This window comes from Nycticebus coucang, chromosome 5 (assembly GCF_027406575.1).
Source record: "Nycticebus coucang isolate mNycCou1 chromosome 5, mNycCou1.pri, whole genome shotgun sequence".
Taxonomy (NCBI): domain Eukaryota; kingdom Metazoa; phylum Chordata; class Mammalia; order Primates; family Lorisidae; genus Nycticebus; species Nycticebus coucang.
The window spans coordinates 579446-606188 of NC_069784.1; the positions used below are offsets into that span (position 1 = coordinate 579446).

Below are 26743 nucleotides of genomic sequence, written 5' to 3' on the forward strand. Positions count from 1 at the left end.
CCCTGACAAGGGCATCTGCTCAGTGCAGAGAAACACCTGACTGTTCACCCCAGGGTCTCCAGCCCCTTAGCAACCATAGGAGCCCGAGGCAAATGCCACACAGATAGCCAATTAGTATGTGTGGAGTAAGCGAGCTGCTAAGGAGGCATTCTGACCACCAAGATCAACACTGTTAGCTGACATAAGAGCAGTTCACAAATGAGCAGTGCGACACCTCCGGCCACTCGGACCACATAGCCCAGGTCTGCATGCTGGAATGAGGAATCGACTACCAAAAATGTTAGTTGTCTGAGGATGATGTGATTTCATCAACTTCTCTTTTCACTTCTTTCTTGCGTCTAATTTTTCTGCTCCACTCCCACTCCCATGACTCAAAGTCCCACGTCCTCCTCTCCCAGATGCTACTCTGACTGCTGGGAATGGCCTCCTAGAGCCCACTGACCACAGCATCCCCAGGACGCCGCCCCCACCCCTGCATGGGGCTGCAGATGGGCCATGCAGCCGTTGTAAGTGTGGGGAAGGCAAGGAGCATGGTGAAGACTACAAAGCCCACAGCGGGTGACCAGCCCCTGGGGCTGCTGGGCTGCTGGGTGCCACCTCCTCTCTCAGGCGAGGCTGGGTATGGTTAGAGCGTCCATAGTACAGGCTGTACAGCACCAGCACCAGCAAGGTCATGGCACCTCCCGCCCCCAGACCACAGCTTCCCCAGCTAGCACCCTACCTGGGCAAACAGGTACTCCAGAGAGCTGGCGTCCAGCAGTGGGGTTGCATCAGGTGCCTTCTTCTTCTCATAGCCATTCTTTTGCTTCCTGGGAGAGTGTCGCCACACCGACTGCTCACTGTCATTGGTGCCGTGCCAGTTGGTGAAGTAGAACCTGGGAGGCAGGGAAGGTAAAGCTGCTGTGGAAAGGGGGCCTTGGTGTACAGGGCTCACTGACGGTTGTCAGTACAGGCCAGAACCTCTGAGAGGCCAGCAAGGAAGAGCTCAGTCCCCCGCCCATTCCCCTGCCCCTTGCTTACCCTCCCCTCGCAGCTTCCTCCTCTCCCATCCCCCTCTCCCTGTACCCTGAAGCACCCCGCTGCCCTCAGGCCCTTCTTCCATTCCCACAAGCATCCTGGGAGAAGACCCCAACGCCTCTCCGACGCAGCCACCCAACTGCTCCCCCCTTTCCACCCTAGACAAGAGGGGCTTCTGACAGACCCACAGCCGCACACCCACACAGCCAGCTGCACTACAGAGGCCAAGACCTATTCTGTTCTTCTGAACATTCCTGAAACCTGGTTTCATTATACAATCAGTATGGCAGTGTTTCCTGCTGCCTGGCTACTATCGTTAACTGATGACAGATCTCGCACAGGGAACAGGGCTTTAGGAGAGAGCTCTCTGAGCACTCTGAGCACTGCAGGAGCGGCTCAGGAGCCTCATGCACATTTCCCTACAACCCTGACAGCAGTTGCATAGGGCGGAAACAACTGGGACTCCCCAAAGCAGGGTGCCCTCCACACGGCTGCAGCTGACCCTCCAACATCACAGGCTTGGATGGTACACATCACTAACATTTGGGATTTTTTCAACACATACATTGGAAAAATTTTGGAGATTTGCAAAAACTCACAGAGAAACCATGCAGCCTAGATACACCAAAAAAAATTAAGAAAATGTTAGGCGTATCACGAATGCACAGAACATGTGCAGGTCCCAACCTGCCCTGGTGAGCCAGGCATTGATGCCATCAGTGAGGTCTCTACCAACAGCAGGTGATAGCAGCTAGACATGGTGTTAAAGCTGTGTGGGGCTAGAGCCTCTGAAACCTGAGTTGTTCAAGGGTCAACTAAACTGTCCTCTGACCATGTGAGGGAAGCACGAGCCCTGGAATGTGGGTGACTGACCACAATGCTGGCCAGGCCAGCTCCAGGCAGCAGACATGGCTGGGGCCCGGGTACCCCGTGAGCAAACAGCTAAGTCGTAGAGAAGCCCTGCCCTCCAACAAGGAGCCACCATGACATTCAGACATCTGTCTCTGGGAACCAAGCCCTGGGATGCAGTGGGTCCTCCCACCTGGCTCGAGGGTATGTCGGTGACATCTAATAAATCCCTAGCAACACACATGGGCATGTGCCAGAAGAAGAGCTGTACCATGACCTTCACAGTCCCAGATGCTTCTCCCTTCCTCCATAAAAACATGTTAAAAGCCCGAATTTACAATTGCATTGGCATAAAGGTGAATATACTAGAGCGTGGAGTACACTCTTCTTTCTTATTTTAAGTGAAATTAAAACATCCTGTAGGCCCCTAGGCACCAAGTCAAAGGATAAGTTTTCCCTGGACACACGAGAATCTCTGTGAAGAGGCAGGGAGGGAGAGGCTGCCCTCTGCTGCCAGGGGAGGTGACGGGGAGGGAAGTTGAGATCAGAATAAATCAATGCCAAGATCACATAGCTCAGCCAGAGATGAGTGCAGGAGGCAGGACCCATGCGGAAGGAGACCCCAGGGATGAAGGGCCAGAGACAGGCGGGTGCCAGGGTGGCACCCTGAGCCTCTGCAGGCAGGTTCCTGCTCACCATGGGGTCTCCAGCACACGTGCACGCCTGGCGCCAAGTACTCGCCTGACAGAGAAACAAGAGAGGGACAGACTCAGAGCAGCAACTAGACTAGACTGGAAGGAGAGGTGAAGACACAGGTTGCTGTAAAGGCAGAAATCGCCCTCTGAGGACGTTCTTGGGTCTGTGCGGCACGTCTTCCCTGAACCAATACATGTGACCAAGAATTAGACCGTGGGCTTTGCAGTCCCTCCCACAAATGCCACATCGGGTCTCCATGCAGGTAAGAGGGTGTCACAGAGAGGCCCACGCTGCAGCTGAACACGGAGCCTGGCGTTTGTGCTGTCCCCAGGCAAGGGCAGAGCAGAGCACCCAGGAGGGCTTGTCCAGGGTCCTCCCTCACCAACAAGCAGGAGTAAGGAGGGACCCGCCCCGCCAGCGATAGAGGTGCAAAGCTGGGCACCAGAGAGCTGCTACTGAGGTCAGTCCTGCTAAAGGTGGAAGAGGCAGTGATACAGGTTTCCTGAGACAGGAAAAAGGATCCCAAGGATAGAGGGTGCAGCCGAGAGAGAGGCAGGGATGGCAGGTGTCATCAGCTGAGAGGCAGGGATGGCAGGTGTCCCCAGCTGAGAGAGGGGCAGGGATGGCAGATGTCCCCAGCGCCCCCATGCTGTGGCCTTCTTTGACCACACCCTGCTGAGTCTCTGTAGGAGATGTCCTCAGACCTGGTAGGGCCAAGGCTCGCCCTCTCCCCCGCGCTCCTTCTGGTCAAAACACAGTCTCCATCAGGGCTGAACAAGGACAGTGGTCTGCTCTCTAGAAGATGTGGAATTTGCTTTGACTTAGAAGCCTTTTGGTCAGATCTTCAGACAGGGTGAGGCTGAGGGGATCAAACAGCCTGTCAGCTTCTCCACATAATAAATAACTGCTGGAGATGAACAGAAGGCTACATCCCCACATACCACCCACAGCCAAGGGCTGACAGCTTTGTATTTGGTAAGATGTCAAAAATAAAGACAAAAAATTACATCAGTGACTATCAAAAGCAACACCCTCCTAATTGAAAACTAGAAGGTACGTTGGAGACAGAAATTCCATGCTCCTTTTAAAAATTACTTATCAAAGTGCTCATGAAACTTAACACACACAAATTCCTCGTGTTGTAACATGCCAATGGGGAAAATTTTAACATCATAAATAAATGAAGTGTGACAGCTTCCCACAGTGCCCTTCAGAGTGACGAGGACGAATACAGCAGGAAGGAAGGGGAAAGGCAGGAACAGGCCTCTCCTCAGAGAGGCACGTGGAGAAACTGCGCCGTACCCCCAGTGCTGCGCACTCCAAGTTCCCGTGCGGATGTTGGACACATGAATTCTTTTTAGGTTCCTAAAGAACTTTTTGAATGAATAGTGAAATTTATTTGGTTGAAAAAGCAAATTTTTTTTTTTCTGAGAGAGGAATAAAGAATATGATTGTTGGGCGGCGCCTGTGGCTCAGTCAGTAGGGCGCCGGCCCCATATGCCGAGGGTGGCGGGTTCAGGCCCGGCCCCGGCCAAACTGCAACCAAAAAAAAAAAAAAAAATGGCCGGGCGTTGTGGTGGGCGCCTGTAGTCCCAGCTACTCGGGAGGCTGAGGCAAGAGACTCGCTTAAGCCCAGGAGTTGGAGGTTGCTGTGAGCTGTGTGAGGCCACGGCACTCTACCGAGGGCCATAAAGTGAGACTCTGTCTCTACAAAAAAAAAAAAAAAAAAGAATATGATTGTCAAATGAGAGAGGGCACGGGGGTCACAGTGTGTGGCACATGTCTTAGGGGAGGGACACAATTAGAGAGGGACTTTATCTAACAAATGCAATCAGTGTAACCTAATTATTTGTACCCCCAATGAATCCCAAACAATAAAAAAAACTATAAACTCAAAGATTAAAATTAAAAGACAAAATAAGAATATGATTATCTTATATGAGATATATTATGAAACAGTAACTATCAAAGTTATTATCTAGACTCACAAAACCATAATTGAAATATAAGATATTTCTCAGAACACAGCTGGGATTCCACAGAAATAATCACCAACATTTATTTTCATATTACACCTTCTTTAGTGGTTGAGATTACAAGGTTTCAAAATGTTTATAGTTTGCTGTCATGCAAATGTTTCAGCTCAGGGTTGTATTTTCCCAAATTCAAAGACTCTGTGGTAACAAAGCAGTGCCCTATTAAGGCCCCACATCAGATGCTAAGAGCCTCAGGGAGGCGGCCCAGCGCTTCCTGGCAGACACCGGAAATGGGGAGTGAGGTGTTCACATGGCCCACGTGGAGTTCTAGTGCTAACAGGAGGGCTTGCTGGACGGGACTGCGGACTAACTTGCTCTCAGTTCTGGGTGTCAGCTTTCCTATGAAACAGCAAAGGAGTTGAAATAGGTAAACTTGGGTCTCTTCCAAATCCCAACCGTTGCCATTCTAGACTCAGCAGAGGTTAAAACCCTGGAGAAAGAGAGGACTCAGCGGCACACCCTGCCAACTTCAGCCAACTTCAAGCCTTTCCCCTACCCCAGCCACAGAAAGCAAGATTGCACTTTGCAAAGACAGTAAGAAGGCTCAGCCAGGCAGGTGAGCATTTCCCTAAATCTGGGGTGTGTGATCCACATGGCACACACAAGTTGAGGCCTTGGACAAGTAAAGAAAGAGAGAAGGTCTGCCTTGGGGGATTATAGAAGAGTCAGATGTGATCCCATCACTCTGGAATGCTGATAACTCTACCAACACCCCTTCCCCCTAATAACAGCTATGACACTGTGGAGAACCTCTGGGATTCCAGATGGCAGCATCGGAGGTCACCTACTGATTTAATCACATCTGTGTAAGTTAAGGCACTTTTCAGAAAGGACCTAACCTATTAGGTAAGCTCCACTTAAACACAGGTTAACTTGTACCTCACTAGTGTCCAACTAACAAACTTTCCACTCTAGTTCCTGAGCAAACATGCTTACAAACTCAGCAGACTGCGGCTACTGAAGTACCAACCCTGGGAAACACCGCAACAGCAGCATAGTCTGCAGTGTGGAAAAAAGGCAAGTTCCCATCAGGAGAAAAACCACAGTTCTATGGTCAGAAGTCCTGGGAACAGTCAGAACATCCACTCCCTGAGGGCAAGACCTACTAGAATTCAATATTTCAGGTAATGTTTCTCAAGCTTTTTAGTAGCAACTCCTAGTAAATAATATATTTTATATCTGACCTAGTACATATTTATGACATATGTCAAAAGGTTAAAGAAAAAACCAGTATTCTTTGGATACCTGCATACGCTGATGCTTTGCATTCTCTATTTCTCTGTTTTCTAAATTCTGGTCACAACTCACTAATTAAATTCATAACCATGACTCACCATCGAAAACTCTGCTGTAGGATACCAATTCTATTTAAAATCCCCCTGCATTGTAAGGATTTCTTTTCTAAAATGTGGCACAGGAGGGTGATCAATCTCATCTTGAATGTACCCCAAATACTAACAACATCCTTCCTCACTCCACGCAAATACAAAAGCTACAAATTACAGAAATGACTACAGTACTTCTTGGTAAGTGACTCAGGCCCCAGGCTAACTGTGGCACCTCCTGGGCGTCCCACCTCAGCCCCTCCTGCGCACCTGCCCTGTATGTCCCACCTCAGCCCCTCCCAGGTGGGCACCTGCCCTGTGTGTCTCACCTCATCCGATAGTGGAGCCGGAGCGACATCTTGTTATCCACAGTGATGGTGCGGTTGGGAGCATACCACAGCCTGGCACTCTCATCGTACAGGGCAAAGAGGTTGTGGCACAGAGGAGAGATACCTGGGGAGAGTGAAGGACACTTCAGGACACTGAAGGAGGTACACTGGCCATCTGTTTGCAAAGCCCAACACAGGTGAAGCTGAGGGATTCTCTACTCCAGGAAGAATCTGGGCCAATTGCACCATCTTAGGGCAAGGGCAACTTCTGACCATGTTCAGTCAGGCAGTTTTAATCAAAATAATCATGCACTATGGCTCCCCAGAAGTAGACATGGCAGCTCATGGCAAACCAAACTGAAGACATTTAAGAGGAAAAGCCTGGTGGTGCTTCTTGTTACAGACATCTACGACGGAGTTTTAGCAAATCTGCTTAACAAGGCCACAGGAGAGGTTCACAGATGCTGTCTGGTGGGCACCTTGCGAATCAAATCAGAAACAGCCTCAGAATTTGGGAAATCCTCCATCTGTTTCCTACTGAAAACGTTTAAATAATCCTAACACTATGATTATATATTAAAGATGAGAAACATTCCTGGCAGCAGTATGCAAAACGTATGTTAGAATAAATAAAAACCAAAGTGATTTTTGTCAGTGATTAAATCTATTACCATTAATAATAAATATACTTCTTAAATACCTTGTAATAAATATTTTCTATTAGTAGCCAGTTAACAAGAGACACACACTTAACAAAGCCAGTCCAATGTCTGGCCCCAGCACACCAGTGGCCTCCTGTAGCATGAGAAGGACAGAAAGACAAGGTGTTATGAAGACCCCTGCTTCCAAGCCCGTAATTAAGACTGCAGAGCTGTGCTCTAAACGCACTAGGGGAGAAGGACCGCCAATAATCAGCTACTACCGACACTTCCGTGAGCAGCCAGACTTCAAACTAAGAAGCGAGAGACTTCAATGACACAAGGAGTGCGAGAACGCAGAGTAACTGCACTCGTCTCCCAAACTGGTCATGTGGAGTGGCTGACCCTGACAGGACCGCCCTGGGCCCCAGGCCAGCTCTGTCCAGTGTAGACACTGAGCTACATGGCTCCAGGCACCGGCATCTCCCGAATCCTTCAGTCCTACTTCTCAAGGAATGGGAAGCTTAACCCTTCCAATTTATTTACCACACTCCTCCTCCTGAACAGGGAGAGTAAAGTTAAACCTTACACAGCATTTTCCCTTGGAAACAAGGGAAAGCAGCTTTTGGATCCAGTGTTAGGAAGACTGTAGGTTTTCACTCATAAGACGGCTTTTGTGGATGGGCCTGGAAACCCAGTCTATCCTGGGCTTCCACATTTGCAGGTGACCACACATGGGTATCTGCAAAGTAGCTGATTCGTGATCACAGAACTATCTGTGATTCTCACACAGGTCTGAGGCTAATAGCATTGCTACCTGTAAAATCAAAGATGGACTCTTCCTGGCTAAGTTCTGAGTGACCAATAGCACCGCTCACACTGACAAGAGCTCAGAGGCAGGTTCCAGGAAGACACACTCTGACTTTGCCTTTTATTCTTTCTGATACCTAATAAGTTTTACTTTTGTCATTTTATAGATGGAGAAACTATGGCCTCCTGGAAGTTAGTCTAATTCAAGGCCACTCATCTTGTAACACACAGATTTGAGACTCAAGCCAAGACAGAGCCAGCGTCAAGAGCAACATTTCACCCACAGAAGTGCAAATGAGGAGGAAACAGAGCTGGCCCACTCCAACTGCGCTCAGTGAGAGCTGCAGAGACAGGGCACCCAGTGTGCACAGTTCTGACACTAACAAGCATCTGTGACACTCCCCTTGAGCCAGTCACAGAGCAGACATCATCCATCCACCATAGACAGGTAAAGACTCACACCAGATGGGGGATGCCAGGTGTGGGGCAGGACATGGCCTTCCCCCTTCCCACGGTTCCCTGTGCCCATTAACTACAGCCCAGTATCTCTGCAAACACGACCCCGGAGCTTGCACCTGCCACAGTGAGGGCTCGGAGCTGAGAAAACAAACACCGTCAACCAAACTCGAGGGAAAGGAAGGAACAAGAAAACCACCAAAAACAAAAAGGCCTTAACAAATACTCTGGAAGCACCAACATACCTCTAGTTGTTCTCCTAGTTACAAACACAGAAAGGGCTGCTGTCTAAGGCTGGCCACTTGAGCGCACTGCTGCCCAGTCCAGATACCTTTATTTGGTAGAGCAGTGATGCATTTTCTACTAACCCTACGGCTCAGCCCATTTTATTCCATTTTATCCCATGTTAGGTTTGGTTAGAAAGAGTCCACTGTGCTCTGCCTATAGCGTAAACCTCTCCAGTTTTACTGGAACCTGGGTACATAAAGCATTTTAGGCAGAAAGACATACATTAGGAGGAACATGGGTTTCCTAGACTTGCTGTGTCACTCACAATCACCACTGTCTCCGCTGAGCTGTCTGTGGTTAAAGAGGGCAGATGGGCACCAGTCACTCCATTCATCACGATCTTTTTAAAATAGCTTGAGATATAATTTGCATACCATAAAATCTACCCATTTTTAGTATAATGTAGTGACGTTCTGTGCATTTACTGATATGTACAGGCAACTTCGTACTCTAAGTGGGTCAGGTCTGCGAGGACATCCCTCTGCTTACTTTACTGGTTATCTAAAGTCAGTCAGGCAAAGGCTGCCAAAGCCCTGAGTTCAAAGGACAAGTATAGAGCCTTCAGTCAGTCACCTTGGTTTCCCACCTTCTGAGGGTGACAGGATGGCTTTAAGTAAGACAAGCCACATTTCAAAAAATAAAATTAAAAAAGGATAGTGTTGTTGACAGCTCATGCCCTTTTCACAACTTGCAACTGGACCAAGCCACAAAGGACACTTAGCTTCTCACTTCAACGTGGGAAAGCAGGTCCCAGCAGCTGAGGGACATCCACACTTTGCAAGAGAAGCTTCCGGTAATCTTTAAGATCCTGAGAGGCCACCTGTGGGGCTTGCACTTTGTGGGAGGGGTGTTCCACACGCCTCTTCCATGCTGGTGTGATCTGATTGTGTGGACACACGTGTACGGAAGAACAGCTGAGCCCCACAGCCCCAGGTGACACTATAGCCGTCAGTGACGCGGCAGGAGCAAGCCCTCCAAAGACTAAACAGGGAAACTGGCCAAATTAAAGCCACCAGCCTACAGACACAAGTCAGTGAGAGGCAGAGGCAGGAAGCCGGACTGCACTGCCCACACCTCCTTCTGCTCAGTGGAGCCAGAAGGGACGGAGAGCCCAGATCTGCCCCTGAGACATTGTGCCACGGCCACTTCTGCCCAGGTCCCACCACCTTCCACTACCTCCCACCGCCTCCCGTCCCCCGCCGTACTCACGGCACTCCTGCGCAGCCCTGATGCACAGCTCCTCCGCCGTGTACTCGCCACTGCTCAGTCGCAGGGGCTCCCTGTCCGGCAGGTAGAAGGTCACCTCCACCCCCAGCTCGGGTGCCTCCAGGTCCGCCTCCGCCTTCTTGGAGCTCCGTATTTTAGCGCAGAAAGCCATGGCACTGCAGTCCTCTTTTATGTTTAGATACTGCCATGGGGGCAGGACACACGGTCACTCACAGGACACAGGGGGCAGGACACACGGTCACTCACAGGACACAGGGGGCAGGACACACGGTCACTCACAGGACACAGGGGGCAGGACACACGGTCACTCACAGGACACGGGGGCAGGACACACGGTCATTCACAGGACACAGGGGCAGGACACACGGTCACTCACACAACATGGGGGGTCTGACCACACGGTCACTCACACGACACAACGGGCAGGACACACGGTCACTCACACAACACAGAGAGCAGGACACATGGTCACTCACACAACACGGGGGGGTCTGACCACACGGTCACTCACATGACATAGGGGGCAGGACACACGGTCACTCAGACGACACAGCGGGCAGGACACACGGTCACTCACACAACACAGAGAGCAGGACACATGGTCACTCACACGGCACGGGGGGGGTCTGACCACACGGTCACTCACACGACATGGTCACTCACAGGACACAGGGGGCAACGGGGTACCTGGCACTGGGTGAGCCCCCCTCTCCCTGCCTGTCCCTTCCTAAACACCAAACGTGTCACAATTTACAAGCCAGAAGAACAATCTAATCCCAAATCCAGCAGAAGAAAAGAAATAACCAAAATTAAATCAGAGATTAATGGAAGTGAAAACAAAAGAATCATTCAGAAAATTGATGAAACAAAAAGTTGGTTTTTTGAAAAAATAAATAAAACCAACAAACCTTTGGCCAGATTAACTAGAAACAGAAAAGTAAAATCTCTAATAATTTCAATCAGAAACGGTAAAGGGGAAATAACAACAGATGCCACAGAGATACAAGAGATCATCTCTGGGTACTATAAGAAACTCCATTGCCAGAAATTTGACAACGTGAAAGAAAAGGATTAATACCTGGAATCACATCCTCTCCCTAGACTTAATCAAAAAGAAACAGATCTCTTAAACAGACAGATTTCAAGAACTGAGATCGAAGAGACAATAAAAAAATCTCCCAACAAAAAAATGCCCTGGTCCAGATGGCTTCACACCAAAATTCTATCAAACCTTCAAAGAAGAGCTTATACCCATACTGCAGAAATTATTCCAGAAAACTGAGGCGGAAGGAATCTTCCTCAACACGTTCTATGAAACAAACATCACCCTGATACCAAACCAAGAAAAGAGCAAACTAAAAAGGAGAACTTTCAGACCAATCTCACTAATGAATATAGATGCAAAAATTCTCAATAAAATCCTAGCCAACAGATTACAGCTACACATTTAAAAAATCATTCATCACGGCTCCTGGCTTGGATCCGTTGTAACGGAGACCCCAGGAGTCCAAGTTTGAACTTGCAATAAAACAACTTCTTTTGCTTTTGGAAAAAAAAAAAAAAATCATTCATCACAATCAAGTAGGTTTCATCCTAGGGATGTAAGGCAATTCCATAAACGTAATTCACCATAACAACAGAAACAAAAACAAAGATGATATGATCCTCTCAACAGATGCAGAAAAAGCATTCGATAAAATTCAGCATCCTTTTCTAATTAGAACACTTAAGAATTTAGGCATAGGTGGCACATTTCTTAATTTGACTGAAGCCATGTATGACAAACCCACAGCTAATATTATATTGAATGGAGTAAAACTGAAGATTTTCCTCTTAGAACTAGAACCAGACAAGGCTGTCTTCATCACCACTACTATTTAACATGGTGCTAGAAGTTCTAGCCAATACAATCAGGCAAGAGAAGGAAATAAAGGGCATCAAAATGAGTGCACATGAAGTCAAACTCTCCCTCTTTGCCAGTGATATAATCTTAGAGAACCCCAAAGGCTCAACCATAAAACTCCTGGAAGTGATCAAAAAACACAGCAATGTCTCAGGATATAAAATTAATGTCCACATGTCAGTAGCCTTTGTGTATGCCAATAACAGCCAGGATGAGAGGCTAATTAAGGACACAACCCACTTCACCATAGCTTCAAAGAAAATGAAATACCTAGGAATATACCTAACAAAAGAGGTGAAGGACCTCTACAAAGAAAATTACAAAACTTTGAGAAAAGAAATAGCAGAAGATATTGACAAATGAAAGAAACCATGCTCATGGCTAGGAAGAATCAACTTTGTGAAAATGTCTAAACTACCCAAAGCTACAGATTCAGTGCAATCTCTATTAAAATACCATCATCATACTTTCAAGATTTGGAAAAAATAATTATTCATTTTGTACGGAACGAGAAAAACCCCATATAGCCAAGGCAATTCTTAGTTATAAAAACAAAGCCGGGGGTATCACCCTACTAGACTTTCAGCTATACTACAAGGCCACAGTGATCAAAACAGCATGGTATTGGCACAAAAACAGAGACACTGACATTTGGAACTGAACAGAAAACCATGAGATGAAACTAAGCTCTTATAGACACCTGATAACCAAGAACATACACTAGGAAAAAGAATCCCTATTCAATAAATGGTGCTGGAAGAACAGGATAACCGCATGTAAAAGACAGAAACTGGACCTGCACCTCTCACCACTTACAAAAACTGATTTAAGATGGATAAAAGATTAAATCTAAGGCATGAAACAATAAAAATCCTTGAAGAAAGTGTGGGAAATCACTTGAAGATATTGGCCTGGGGAAAGATTTTACGAAGAAGACTTCTGTGGCAATTGCAGCAACAACAAAAATAAACAAAAACTTAAAGCTTAAAAACTGAAAAGCTTCTGTACAGCTACAGAAACAACAACAAAAGCAAACAGACAATCTACACCATGGAAAAAGATATTTGTATATTATGAATCAGACAAAAGCTTGATAATGAGGATCTACAGAGAACGCAAAGTAATCAACAAAAGAAGACCCAACAATCCCATATATCACTGGGCAATAGACATGAATAGACCTTCTCTAAAGAAGACAAACATGAAAAAATGCTCATCATCCCTAATCATCAGAGAAATGCAAATCAAAACTACCTAGAGATATCACCTACCCCAGTGAGAATGGCCCACATCACAAAGTCTCAAAGCTGCAGATGCTGGCGTGGATGTAGAGAGAAGGGAACACTTTTACACTGCTGGTGGGACTGCAAACTAATTCAGCCTTTTTGGAAGGAAGTATGGAGACTCCTCAAAGAACTCAAATTAGATCTCCCGTTTGATCCTGCAATCCCATTACTAAGCATCTACTCAGAAGAAAAACAAATCCTTTTATCATAAGTTCAGTTGCATTAGACTGTTTATTGCAGCTCAATTTACAATCTCCAAAATGTGGAAACAGCCTAAATGCCCACAACCCAGGAATGGATTAACAAGCTGTGGTATGCATATACCATGGAACACCATTCAACCACTAAAAAGATGGAGACTTTACGTCTTTTGTATTAACCTGGATGGAAGTGGAACACATTATTCTTAGTAAAGTATCACAAGAATGGAGAAGCAAGAATCTTCTATTCAATGTATTCTATTCTAATATGAAGCCAGTAGATGAGCTAATATAAGGGGTTAGGTAGGGACATGAGGGAGGGGGGAGAAGGGAAGCAGATGGGGGGTGATGGTGTATGGCACACATCTTGGAGGTGGGACACAATTATAAGAGGGACTTTAATCTAACAAATGCAATCAGTGTAATCTAGTTTAATTCTTTATACCCTCAACGAATCCCAAACAATATAAAACATAATAATAAATAAAATAATAAATTAAAAAAAGAACTTACAAGCCATGAAACCATGGGAAGTAATTATGCATGCTAATTACACTCAGACGATATTTTCAAAAATGGGAATAATTTTAGACATGGCTTGAATTTATTTTCTCTATTTGTACACAAGATGTAGGTGGAAAATGTGGCCCACTCAGGAAACAATGATGTTAAGGGATTATTAGTCACTAATTCTGCTACTCCTACTGGAATCACGTAACTTTTAAGCAGACCTAAGGCAAGACTCACAGACCCCCAGTCTCACTGAAAATGTGAGAGGACTAGGTGGGCCTGTGGCAGCACCTGTAGTCCCAGCTACGCGGGAAGCTGAAGTAGGAAGATTACTTGAGTCCAGGAGTCTGAGGTTGCTGTGCATTATGATACCATAGCACTCTACCCAGGGTGACAGAGTAAGACTCTGTCTCCAAAAAAAAAAAAAAAGAAAAGAAAAATTGAGAGGGAAAACAGAGTAGCTAAAAGCCTCCTTCATAAGATAAGCCTCTGTCCTTGAGATTCTTCAGTTATGTGACAGAGAAAGAATTCAGTGACAGCGTTACATCCTTTAACCCTGGGGAAATAAATAATCAGACAAGTGCGCATAATGGTACAGCTGGCAATGCCCAACAGGAGGGGACACAAGGGACAAACAAGGCATGTGTCAGGCAGGGCTACTCGGCCGCTGTGCAGCAGGTGACTCAAAGCTGCAGGGGGGCCAGTGCCAAGAGGCACACATGACGTGGGCACAGTGACAGGAGCACCTGAGTGACATTCGGCCCTTTGGATTATGCATGTTAAAGTCTACAAGATCATGCAATAAACTGCTGACCCTGGCAGACACCTAGGAGAGATTATACGGGGGCTTCACTCTGTGCCTCCTACGCTTTTATAATCTTGAGGGTTTTTTTTTTTTAATATGCAAATCCACATACCTGCATTTATTCGGTTGTCCAGTCTTCCCCAAAAAGCAGACTGGATTTTCTTCTCCACTTTCCGAAGCACATTCAGAACTGAGCTAGAGAGAAGAATAAATAAATAAGCTGCAGAGGTAATTGCCCCCAAAACCCAGAGGACACTTCCATCAAGGAAGCAGCTGAAGCCATAGGCCAGCGAGAAAAAGCATTTGGGAGAAAGAAGATAAAACAAAAATTAAAAACAAAAGACTGAAGACATCAAGAGGACAGAGAGATGTGTTAGGGTGGGAACGCCAAAGACGATGCTAATTTCACTGCTTGGGGAAGCCACAGACTTGAGCTTCCTGGCCGGGCATGGCTGCCTAAGTAAAGGCTGAGGGCGGCCACCCTCACCTGAGGCTGCAAACCACAGCTTGGGCTGTGTGGAGACGCACATCTCATTCCCATCCACTTTAGAGCTACCCCCTCAACCTGGTCCCCACAACACACACAATACACACACCACACACACGGAGCACTGTGCTATCTTAGATTGTAAAAGCTTTCCTGTTGCTTCTCACAAATTCTTTTTTTAACAGGAGAATCAAATGATATTTCCAAGTAAGAAGCTGTCGCTCTTCATGACTCAAGATTAGTTTCCAAGTGAACAGTGACCCCTGCCTCAGCTTCTGTCTCAGAACTCAGGTCAGGAAGAGCAGGGCCTGGGTCTTCCTGGAGCAGCAGAGAGCAAGGGGGAGGGAAGGAAAGGGTGTCACCCCTGACGCTGGGGCCAGCATCCCAGGAGGCCTCACAATCGGAGGTGGGAGACAGCACAAAAGAAACGAACGAGCAAACTAGACATGGCGTCACCACGTCACCCTCCCACTAGCTCTGATAACCAAGGCTGGCAGGGTCGAGCTGGGGATGGCTTTCTGCAGTGTGTCAGAGGGAAAAATGGCAATGGGGGACAATTTTAACAAGATCGGACAATATGGCAGTATGCTTTCAGCATTTTTAAACTTAATATAACCAATTGTTTTAATTAGGTGGCAGGACGCCCTGTCCGGCATCAAGCCAGCAAAGAGAAGCTAGCTACACTTCAGCTCAGAAGCAGGCTTCACACGCGGCCCCTACGCAATCTGCGCATACAACAAAATTATACCCATGCCCATAATTTATACCAAAAACCCAATATTTTTTCCAGCAGCTCTCTATGCTAGAGACCGAGCTATATCAGAAGGCCACAAGGAGAGCCACACGGCCCCTGTCCACGGAGCCCATGGCCAGTAGGAAAGACAGATAGGATCAAACAAAGACGCACAAAGAGGTCATTACAAAGAAGCAAAAGTGTTGTGTGGGAAAACAGAGTAGTGAGATGGAGGGATGTTGTCTGCCCTGGGGCTCTGCAGGGAAGGCACAGGGAGCTAAGATGTGATCAGGGTCCAAGGAGGCTGGTCGTGGCACCAGAAGGGAGAAAGCAGCCTCGGGGTCAGCATGTGCCAGAAAGGCCACGCAGAAGGCAGCGGCAGCCCAGTCTCTCCAGCCATATAGACAGGGACCCACAACACTCTTCTCACACACCAGGCACCAAGCAGCACCAGAGATGCCCCAGCGGGACGTGCTGGTGGCATATCAGAGCTTCCCATCCCAGGTCTCCCTCAGCCACCTGCTGCTGCCAAGGAGTGGAGACTGACCACAGGGTTCATCTCCAGCCAGGAAAGGGACAACAGACTCAGTGCTGAGGGCAGGCACACAGTCCCAGCAGGTTCCTTGCACACAGGCTGCCATGGAAACCTCTGCAGAACATGCAGAGTCTGCTGATGAGCCAACAGGCCCGGGTTGTGTAAACTGAGGTATCATGGAATCTTTCTTGGCCTCATGTACAATTCAAGGGTCAAACTAAAATCCCTAAGATTCTTATAGACCTAAGATGCTAATGAAATCTATAATCAAGGAGAGTGTGGTTGTGTGGTTTTTCTGGCATGATTTCTCCACTGCAAGCAACACTACATGGAGACAGCCCTGGACCTTATGTTCAAATGGACCCCAGGACTGCAGGGACAGCAAGGTGCAGGAACATGACACTCAGCCTAGAGACCAAACTCTCTGAGAAAACAAGATTCGAACAGAATTTCTAGACAGTATGTACTTACCCTGATGTGTTTATATGCAGATTCAGTAACGACAAAATCTCTGTTCTCAGGGAACTTACGTGATAAAAATAAAAAACACCTGCCTGGCTTTTAAAAGGCATGGCAGGCACTGTTTAAAGCTCTCCAAATCTAGCCCTGCAGTCCACCGGATATGAAAAGACAACCATCCTCATTCAGAATAACAAGTGTTTTTAATGCTACAGCATTTGTGTAAAGGCTCCATCCAAATAACTTTTCTTCCGAAATAAACCAGACTATGTGGTCTCACTGATTATTTTTAGAGCAGGTGGAAAAGGAGCAAGACCACTTTATAAACATTTTGGATAATTGCAAGAAATCAAGTTTCTTACTACAAGATACAAAAGGGAAATTTTCTTTTTTTTCTCTTTTTTTTTTTATTAAATCATAGCTGGGTACATTGATATAATCATGGGGCATCATTCACTAGCTTCACAGACCGTCTACCAAGTTTCACATAAAAGGGAAATTTTCAATGCTAGAAAAACTGACAATAGAAATTACAAAATATCCTTCAGGAAGAATATAATTCACTGGGTTCAATTCCCAACTCAAATGAGCATAAAGATGCTTTGAAATGGGAAGGATCAAGATAAGTCATCAAAAGCTTTTTGGTAACAGCACTGAATTCCTCCACTCTTACTTACTTATAAGAATTTCAAGGATTTGAAAGAAAACATCTTTCTTTCAGTGATAGAGGATTACTTCTGTGGCTCAATTTTGTAGATGCTGCTTTATATGAAAAAAATCAGGGATATTTTGTAGATTACTCAAATTTCATTCACATTCTTGTACAACAGACAAGTATATCTGATACTTTCTGAATGAGGCAAAAGTAAAAGAAACAAAATACAGTTCTGGGAGTCAGAACAAAGCCTCATTGCAACATATAAAAACATCACAAATATTATCTAACATGCAAAATTCAAGAAATCTCTGTCTAAAGGGAGTGAAACAACCTTAAATTTTCAAGGACATCTTTTGAAATACTGGTATCTATGTAAAGAAATAATACACAATCAGATTTTGGATCCTGGAGAAAAAAATTAAAATAGGCCATTTTAACATTCACAAATATGACCATCAGTATGTAACTGCTTTTGAAAAAGGCCACTAATAGATGCATAATGATAAAAATAGACTAGGTGACAGTTAACAATCAGTGACAAGCATCAAAATAAAACATGGTAGGTGTGTGATCATTTTCACTAAAAAAACCACCATACCTACAAGTGAGTTATTTTATGTATGCCTTCAAGGAATCAAAACTTTTGATCTCTGAAGTGAAAATACAAATAAAATATTGAATTAAGGTATGCACTCAAAAAGCTGAAAAGAAAAAAGAAAAACACGTAATTTAAAAAATGCACTGAAACCATGTGCTCAATACTGTCAGAAACTTTAAGGCTGAAGATCTTAAACTATCCCACGGGCTCCAGGAGAGCTGGAAAGTCAGTGAGCTACAAAAGGAGAGGCTTTGTCTGGTGCTTTATGGTCAGCACACAGTAGGGGGTCAATAAGTTAAATAGTAGCTGTTAAAGGAGAGGTGAAGGTGACAGTGTGAGCAGAGATGTCACCTAATGTGACCCCTGAGATCCCCAGACCGTGCACCCACCCTGAGAATCTAACCAGTCTGACTGTGAGCAGGTTATTCCAATACCTGAGCCTACTTCTCTGCCCAATAACCAAGAGGAAACACCCTGCCTAAAGTGTTGGTTTAAAGATCAAAAAGACCTTTCAACGGGAGGCTGAGGCAGGAGGATCACGTGAGCCCAGGAGCTCAAGTGCAGTCTGGACAAACAGTGAGACCCTGTCTCTTAAAAAAAAAAAAATCTTGGGCCGTACCTGTGGCTCAGGGGGTGGGGCGCCAGCCCCATATGCTGAGGGTGGCGGGTTCAAACCTGGCCCAGGCCAAATCGCAACAAAAAAACAGCCGGGCGTGTGGTGGGTGCTATGGTCCTGGCTGCTTGGGAGGCTGAGGCAAGAGAATTGCCTAGGCCCTGGAGTTGGAGGTTGCTGTGAGCTGAGACACCACAGCACTCTACTGAGGGCGATAGGGTAAGACTCTGTCTCTACAAAAAAAAAAAAAATCTTTTAGAAACTGTTAATGAAGCACTCATGATGCCTCTGTCAAGGAAGCTACAGATGTGGAAGGGCTCGCAAAGGTGCAGGTGTTGGCAGAGGACAAAAGCAGTCTGAACCTGCCTGGAAAAGCAAAAAACAAATAGGGATTCAGAGCAAAGTCTCGCTACAAATCAAAGCGGTTTCATGAGGCTCAGATGACAGAGCAGCTAAGAGCGTGACTAGCATCAGACGGACCTGGGTTGGAACCTGGGCTTCTCCACTGACTGTGCCATCTGAGGCAAGTTATTGAATATCCCTAACTTACCTCAATGTTCTTGGTGTATCTCATACAACAATTGAGAGTTAAATGAGTCAGTCCATGTATGAAAAGTGACTAGCAGAGCAGAGGATGCAGTAAGCACTAGTATTTTGATCTTAATTTTTGCTAAATGGATTACAGCTTGGCTTGCTGGACTACAGTTCCAGGCAAGGAGAAAAAAACCAAATGCACCAAATATTGTCAGCATCTCATGCACGGGTCTAGGCCCATATTTAATTCTCATAAAAAACTTGAGTGGTTTTGGGCTAATCAGGGAGCCAGGAGCCAGACCTGTGGCTCTGTCCACGGGGAAAAGAACTGCTCTAAGATGCCCCCACTACCAACACCACCACCTCCGGCTTTTTAATATTTTTCATTGTCTAACCCCTGCCTAGGAGACTCATCTTGTTCCACGCTGCAGTCACCCGCTGTTCTGGGATTGAAGAACTGTCTCTAAGGCCACCAAGCGCCTGGGTCTGCTTGCGGCATCTGCCACCACCACCACCCCCGCCAGGTGCGGCAGGGAAGGCGGGTGGCACCCCACACGGGCGTGGCACCTCCTGCAAGCGTAACACACACCACGCAGGGAAACTTGGCTTCTCCCTGCCACAGTGGCAGTGGCCTCACACTCACAGAGCCCTGGAAATGACTTGAGCTATCGCTCCGGGGCACCACTGTGGTGCCAAGACCTAGAATAATGGTTCTGATGAAAGCATCACACAGCACTGTAAAAGTGACGGACCGCAGCCAAAGAGACACCATATACATACAGAATCTGCTCAGCCAAAGAGACACCATATACATACAGAATCTGCTCAGCCAAAGAGACACCATATACATACAGAATCTGCTCAGCCAAAGAGACACCATATACATACAGAATCTGCTCAGCCAAAGGGTGACACCATATACATACAAAATCTGCTCAGCCAAAGAGACACCATATACATACAGAATCTGCTCAGCCGAAGAGTGAAATCATATACATACAAAATCTGCTCAGCCAAAGAGTGACACCATATACATATAAAATCTGGTTTACTTCCAGTCACTAAGTCAGAATTACGGCTTTTCTCTGTGGCCCTCCTGCCACACAGAATAACTCACTTCTGACTAGAGCAGCAGTTCCAGGAATATCCCAGACCGTAAGTGCTGCTTCATTTACAATAAACAAGGACGGTCAAATAATCAATGCCAGCCCGGTGATTCAGGCCCCTGCTCCGCTCCCAGGGAAGCTGCTTTCCTGAGAGATAGTTTCTGATCAAAGTATACACAACACTTTGCTTAATTAAAGTCAATAAATGTCTTCCTAGAAGCCACACTGTACCAAGATACTTTGCTCCTTTTTTTTTTTTTAAATGTTTTCTTCTTTTAAACTGCTCACCACTAACTAATACATCTGCAATGCCACCAAACAGCACAGACTAGAAGACTCACTGAAGACGTCCACATCCCTGAGGGGGGTGGGGCGCGGAGGGATGGTGGCAGAAGTGGGCACTCACAACATTGCAGCTGGAGTACGGTACCTTCTTTTGCATCATCCTTTCCAAAACTGCTTATGGAGCATTTGTGCCAGGGCAATAAAGCCTTGCACTTACACATGAGCCCCTTACAACCTCATAGCCCCTTCACAGATGAGAAAACTCAGCTAGGAATTTCTCACAGTCAGCTGGCCAGCAAGTGGCAAGATGCCATCTCCAACGGGCCTCTCAGCCTCCGGTCTCAATGTCCTTTCCATCCACCACCTGGCTTCGGGCAAGGCGCAGGCTGTGAGGGCATCCAAAGCAGTACACAGTGAATCTGAGCACTTTGACAGCCTCACAGTCCACTGACTGCTGGTGAGACGGACGCAGACTCAGGAAGAGACTGCAGACAGACGATGCTGCTGGAATCAGGAGAGACGGCAGGAGGGTGTGACGGAGGGGGCACTGCCCTCGGTTTTGAGAAATGGAGAAGACTGAAAAAGGCACAGAGGAAGGGTACAGCTGTCCCAGAAAAGGGCCAGGAGGAAAGGAAGGCATGAGGATGGAGGTGCAGGAGAGAGCTCATAGGCCAGCAGAGCAAGTGGCCAGCATGGGTAGGAGAGGCAGGTGTGAGGGGACAGAGCTACAGTAGACAAAGCCCCACCTACAGAAGCCCAGACCCAGCCCAGCTCTGCAGGGAACTTGGACGAGCCTCTGACTTACACTCTACATAAGGGCAAGCATTACAGAACCTCTAAAGTTCCTTACAGAAGCAGCCAGAAGCCTGGTCCTGAGTCCCCCTATCCCAGGTCCAGATCCCAGGGTGACATTCACTGTCTGGGTGACCACAGGCAAGTTTCTTAATCTGTCAGAGTTTCCGTTTCCTCTGAGAAATGGAAGTAATAAAAGAATCTACTTTACAGGGTTGTTGTGATGATTTGTCTAAGTCTCTTAAATGCTAAAATAAAAAGCTCACACCCAGCAGGAAATCAAGTTTTCTGTGAGTATACATACTCGAGGCTTTTAAAAACTCTTAATTACAGAAAAAAAAGAAACAAACACTTACAAATGTTTGAAACCATATTATACTACATCCTAACTCAGCTAATAATTTGTGTTTCCAAAATGTCATTATGCACAGGCGTAGAAGCTCTTGGCACTATGCCATCTGACAGAGCCTGAAGAAAAGCACAATTTACAAGCATGAGCAGGAAGCAGCCCTGGGTCCTCCTGGCCTCATGCACTTTCACTAGTGTGCGGTATGTCTGCTGCACATCACCCACCTCCCCTCTTCTCTAAGCTGGGACAGAGACCCATCTAACACGCTCCTATACCTCTTCAATCATTCTGCGTACTTGGCTACAAACAACAGAAACCAGTGTTCCTTACCCAAAGGTAAAAATGAGTTTAAGGAAAGGGCAGAAGGATAGAGGGATAGCCTGACATGTACACCACCGGGAGCTTAGTCACTGCTGGCCACCACTGTCACAGCTGGTGGACACCACTGGGAGCACGTCTACTGCCGGCCACCACCGTCACAGCTGGACTCCCACCTTTCCTGCTTCCACCAGCAGCCTCAGGCCCCTCTGTGTCTGCACCTTCCCTCAAGGTTCCAGTCCTGGGAGGGGAACAGGAGGATAGACCTCGTTCAGCCGTAGTCGGGTGTCTGCAACCCTTTTAACCTCCATAGCAACATGACAGACTATTCCAGAAACAAAGGAGGTTCGGATGCTGGACAACCCCACAAATGGCCAATGTCCAATCCAGTCTATACCACAAGGAACTCAGCTGTTACCTCAAATATAAGTGAAAGTGAGGGAGGAAAAAACAAAACAAGAGAAGATCTCATGGAAAATGTCTCTCTGCATAGTTCCCTATACTTCTCAACCAAGACTGTAATCCGTTTTTACGATTTGCTTTGAAAAGCCCTGTCAGCAAAGGTGCCAATCTCCGCCTGCAGGCAGAGCTATTGAGAGCCACATGTGAATAGGCACACTTGGTCCTCCAGGCCTACCAGGGCCAGCAGGTCCCCACTGCCCTGAAGCAGAGGGAGCCGCCCATCACGCCCCTGCCCTCCCAGCTTCCTTCAACATCAGCAGGAACCCAGCAAGGGCGATGCCTTAAAACTTTTGTCTTTTTTGACCATGACAAAGAATTAATGTATTTCACAGTATGTATGTGAGTGACGTGTAAGTTTCACTAAAAGGTGTTTATCCTTACTATATACCATTCACTCTATTTTCTGTTCTTTACTGTTTTCTTATATTTAATACATTTTTAAATGTTAAACAAGACCCACAAAATAAATTTCATGGCTCAGTAAAGAATGACGAACAGTGGTCTGAAAAACACTGGTTTTTAAAGAACTCAACAAAATTATCAATAACAAAATCTACAGTTTGATCGGGCCAGAGAGTGGACCCTGGAGAGCCCCGCGCTGCCCACCACAGCCCCAGCTGACCCTTCCTGGAGCCTTTTGCCCACTGGCCAAATGACTAGAACTGTCTACACCATCCATGCAGCAAGGGGGTTTTATTATTTTTACCTAAAAACATCTTTTTTGGTAGTAACAAATGTGTTCTTTTAAAGTCTGGTTTTTTCCAACATGCCTTTAAAGATTTTAAAATTATTTCATATCTGGTCAAGTTGAAATGTTTAAGTTTAAGAACTTCATTTTTAATTTGTAATAAAAGTTTACAAATCTCTTTTCAAATAGTCAGCAAACTGCAAGCACCTATTAATAAAGGTCTCAAATGATACTACTATAATAACAAAATTAACCTTATATTCTCTGTCCATTTTTTTTTTTTTTTTGAGACAGAGTCTCAGTCTGTCACCCTGAGCAGAGTGCCGTGGTATCACAGCTCACAGCAACCTCCAACTCCTGAGCTCAAGGGATCCTCCCACCTCAGTCTCCCAGGTAGCTAGGACTACAGGCGCCCATGACAACACCCTGCTAATTTTTCCTATTTTGAGCAGAGGCAAGGTCTCCATCTTGCTTGGGCTAGTCTCCAACTCCTGAGCTCAAGGGATGCTCCTGCCTCGGCCTCCCAGAGTCCTGACATTATCAGTAGGAGCCACCTTGTCTATGTCCCCTACTTTTACTCAATGTGTGTACCTTCCCCAGGTGAACACAGAACAGGTATATTTCACATGGAATTCTTGTGATTTCCAGAGTATCATTTCTTCTTGCCTAACACGTAGCCTGTGACATTTCAACACCAACAGTGGGATCAAGACCCTCTTCCAAGGCCACGCTCCCTCATTGAGGTTGAGTTTCTCAACCCTGCAAGCTCTCTACCTGGTTACCTCCTGGGTCCATACAGTGGTGCCCACTGCTTTCACCAAGACCCACCCCAGTCCTCACTATCCCACCTTCATGTGACACTTCACCGACCCCAGAATTCAAAATCCATTCTCTGTGCAAAATTTTCAACATACTTCACAGAAATACCCACTATGAATGAGGACAGGAGTTCACTATGTCAACAGGAACCTGTGGAGGACAGGAAATCTGATCAAACCTTGGAGACTCAGATCCTAGACAGTGCCATGACACAGGTCAGGAGTCTTCAGTTGTATTTCTCTACCAATGAATCAGAAAAGGGGAGCAGAGGCTACTGCCCTCAAGAAAAATGCTTACTTTCCTCTCTTCACATAAGACAGCAGAACTCCAGCAGGACACCGTTTTGCACCTTAGAAGTGAGGTTCCCAGCAGGTCTAAAGCATGCACACATCCACGATTCCTTCACCATAAACCTCGTGTAACAGTAGCTGAGTCCAGCGAGATCAGCCATTTCACTGCACTGAACTGTCTAGTGGCAACGCTGGGTCTCCTGTCCTTGCTCCTAATTTTTCTGTTGTGTTTTTGGACTAGTGTGATGCAAACTCCAGCCATGGAGCCTCCTCCACATCTCCTCCTAGGGAATGAAAGTGCAGCGAGAGGAAAGGGGGGTGACCACGAGGTCTACTAGCCATCAGTGGGCATAAATACTACAGCAGGTTGAAAATGACTAATTGCACTAAATATAAATATAACAACTAGAAGGAATCATCACTTGCTCTTGACATCAATGAAATAAGTAAAAGAAACTAAATTTATCCTGTAAAGCCTACAAGGCACACCTCAGTGAGAAGGAAAGAATGTAAGAAAAGATACCACCAAGAAAGGAGTCAGCCACCCATGAGCATAACGTGGCAACAGAATGTGGTTGGCTGCCCAGTGCAGAACACACCTGACCAAGGCAAGACAGCACGTTTGGAGAAAGTGGCATGTGGGCCAGTGCAGCCAGTCTGAGCCGAGGGACCCAGCCTGCTGGTACTATATGCTTAGGCCCAACTCCATGGCTCAGCTCAGAAGACTTTCAACTTTCACTGACTGTTTTCTCATTTGCAAATGGGGATAATCATAATTATCTTACAGGTCAATTTTACTCTACAAACAGGCCCACAGTGGGCCTGTGATGCTGTTGCCCCCGGAAGGGGACAAAAACGGGGTGCAAGGAGGGGCTGATGGAGGGAACAGTCCACAGAACAGAAACACAGAGAGAGCAAGAGGAGGAAGGGAGGAGAGGCTGCCTGGAGGCAGAATGCAAAGTCTGGGCAGAACAGGCACGAGGTGAGGGAGAAGGCCGGGCCCTGGGGCCCAGACGCCCCTCCAGAGTCTGTGATTTCCTTGAGGAGACAGCTCCCGGGAGAACTCAGGTCCCAACTCACATGAGCCCCTCAGACACCCTGTGGGAAGGGGGCTGAGAGGTGGGATGCTTGGATCTAGCATCCTTCCCTCTAAATCAGTGGTTCTCAATCTGTGGGTCGCAACCCACAGGAACTGTATTAAAGGGTTGCAGCATTAGGAAGGTTGAGAACCACTGCTCTAAATATTTCTGAGCAATCATCTGGTCCTTGACGGACTCAGGGCTGCAGGTGGAGACCATCCAGCCTAACTAAGCAAACTGCTTAAACATTGCTACTGGTAGAAACTAGTCTGAATATTCTACATTCTCACCTTACTGGTCTATAGACACACGCAAAGGAGAAACTACTTCGAAAAAATAAAATGAGAAGCTAGAGGTTTCCTTCTGAGAATCATGATGGGGATGAGTCAGAAAGAAATTTCCCAAAGCTTCCGTCCTCCTGAGAGCCTGTGGGGACATCTGCTCAGAGCACTGGGGATCATCATTCTGCTGCTGACTCACACTCTCCCCAGCGCCAAGGGGGGAGCTCTGGGGCTGCCCTTGGGAACCACTCTGAAGTATTTCTGTGACACCTTGTCCTTGGACAGTGGGATGCAGAAGTCAGAGGCCAGGGGGCTTCTATCCCTCGGTGGACCTACTCACGCGCCCACTTCCTGCCCCCCAGAAGTCAGTGTTCAGGGTAACTGGCAGGCAGAGAGCACCCATGTTTCCAGGGATCTGAATAAGGCAAAAAACATCACATCAAATGGAACTTTATAATACTGTATCTGCCCTTGATAGTTCAGAAAACCACGTCAGTCCTAGGAATCATGATTTTGACCCATTTTCATTTTACGGGACTGTGAGGTGTAGAATGAGGGTATAGGAGAAATTGTTAGTGGAATCTGCATTAAAAAGTTCCCTTGCACTGATAACACATTCCAGGTAGCAGACGAACTCCAAGAGCTCACACGCAGATCTCACCAGCTCTCTGAGATCTGTGCTCTCTGCGTTCTCTGAGCTCTGTCCACCCGGCTGCTCCCAAGCACATCTGTGTGTTCCAACTCCACACAGCCACTAGCTAGCAGCAGACTGCGGCCCAAACCCAGGTCTTTACATGCAAAGCCCACGGGCCCACACTGCACCAAAAGAAATATTAATAAAGGCATTTCTGACTTCTTAGCTTTTCTCCAAATGAATACAAAAAAGTCAGCTTGACTAGTCATGACCATTGACTAACACAAAAATCAATGAATATAATTATACACATTTTTACATTTCACAAAGCACTTTCAACACATGATCTCAATCCTCACAGAATCTGCAATATCATCCCTCTAGCACAAGCAAACTGAGGCTCAGAAACACGAAGTGACTTGTGAAAGATCACTGTCTTTACTAAGTAGAACTCAAATCCATGTACTAGAATACAAAGGAAATGGAAATTAAAACTAAAGAGAAAAGGAAGAATGATCATGGTGAAAAGGTAGAATCTCACAAAATTAAAATAATAAATAGCATGCTGCTTTCATGCGCTTGTCAGTAAAGCTGGTGTAGTGGTTGCTTTTAAATTTAAATACAAGTCTGGATTAGGCAGAAGTGTAA

The 26743-nt window shown here is 46.4% G+C and overlaps 1 protein-coding gene across 1 annotated transcript in view; it reads right to left on the bottom strand.

The window, feature by feature from the left end:
- JAK1 (Janus kinase 1) overlaps positions 1-26743 on the bottom strand; it is a 117536-nt gene that overhangs the window by 37975 nt on the left and 52818 nt on the right. Inside the window, exons 2-5 of the mRNA XM_053590426.1 lie at positions 14488-14570; positions 9654-9852; positions 6253-6376; positions 722-875 (exon numbers count right to left, since the gene is read on the bottom strand). Coding sequence (XP_053446401.1) covers positions 722-875; positions 6253-6376; positions 9654-9852; positions 14488-14493 — 483 coding nt within the window. The 5' untranslated portion in view covers positions 14494-14570. The remainder of the gene's footprint in view (positions 1-721; positions 876-6252; positions 6377-9653; positions 9853-14487; positions 14571-26743) is intronic.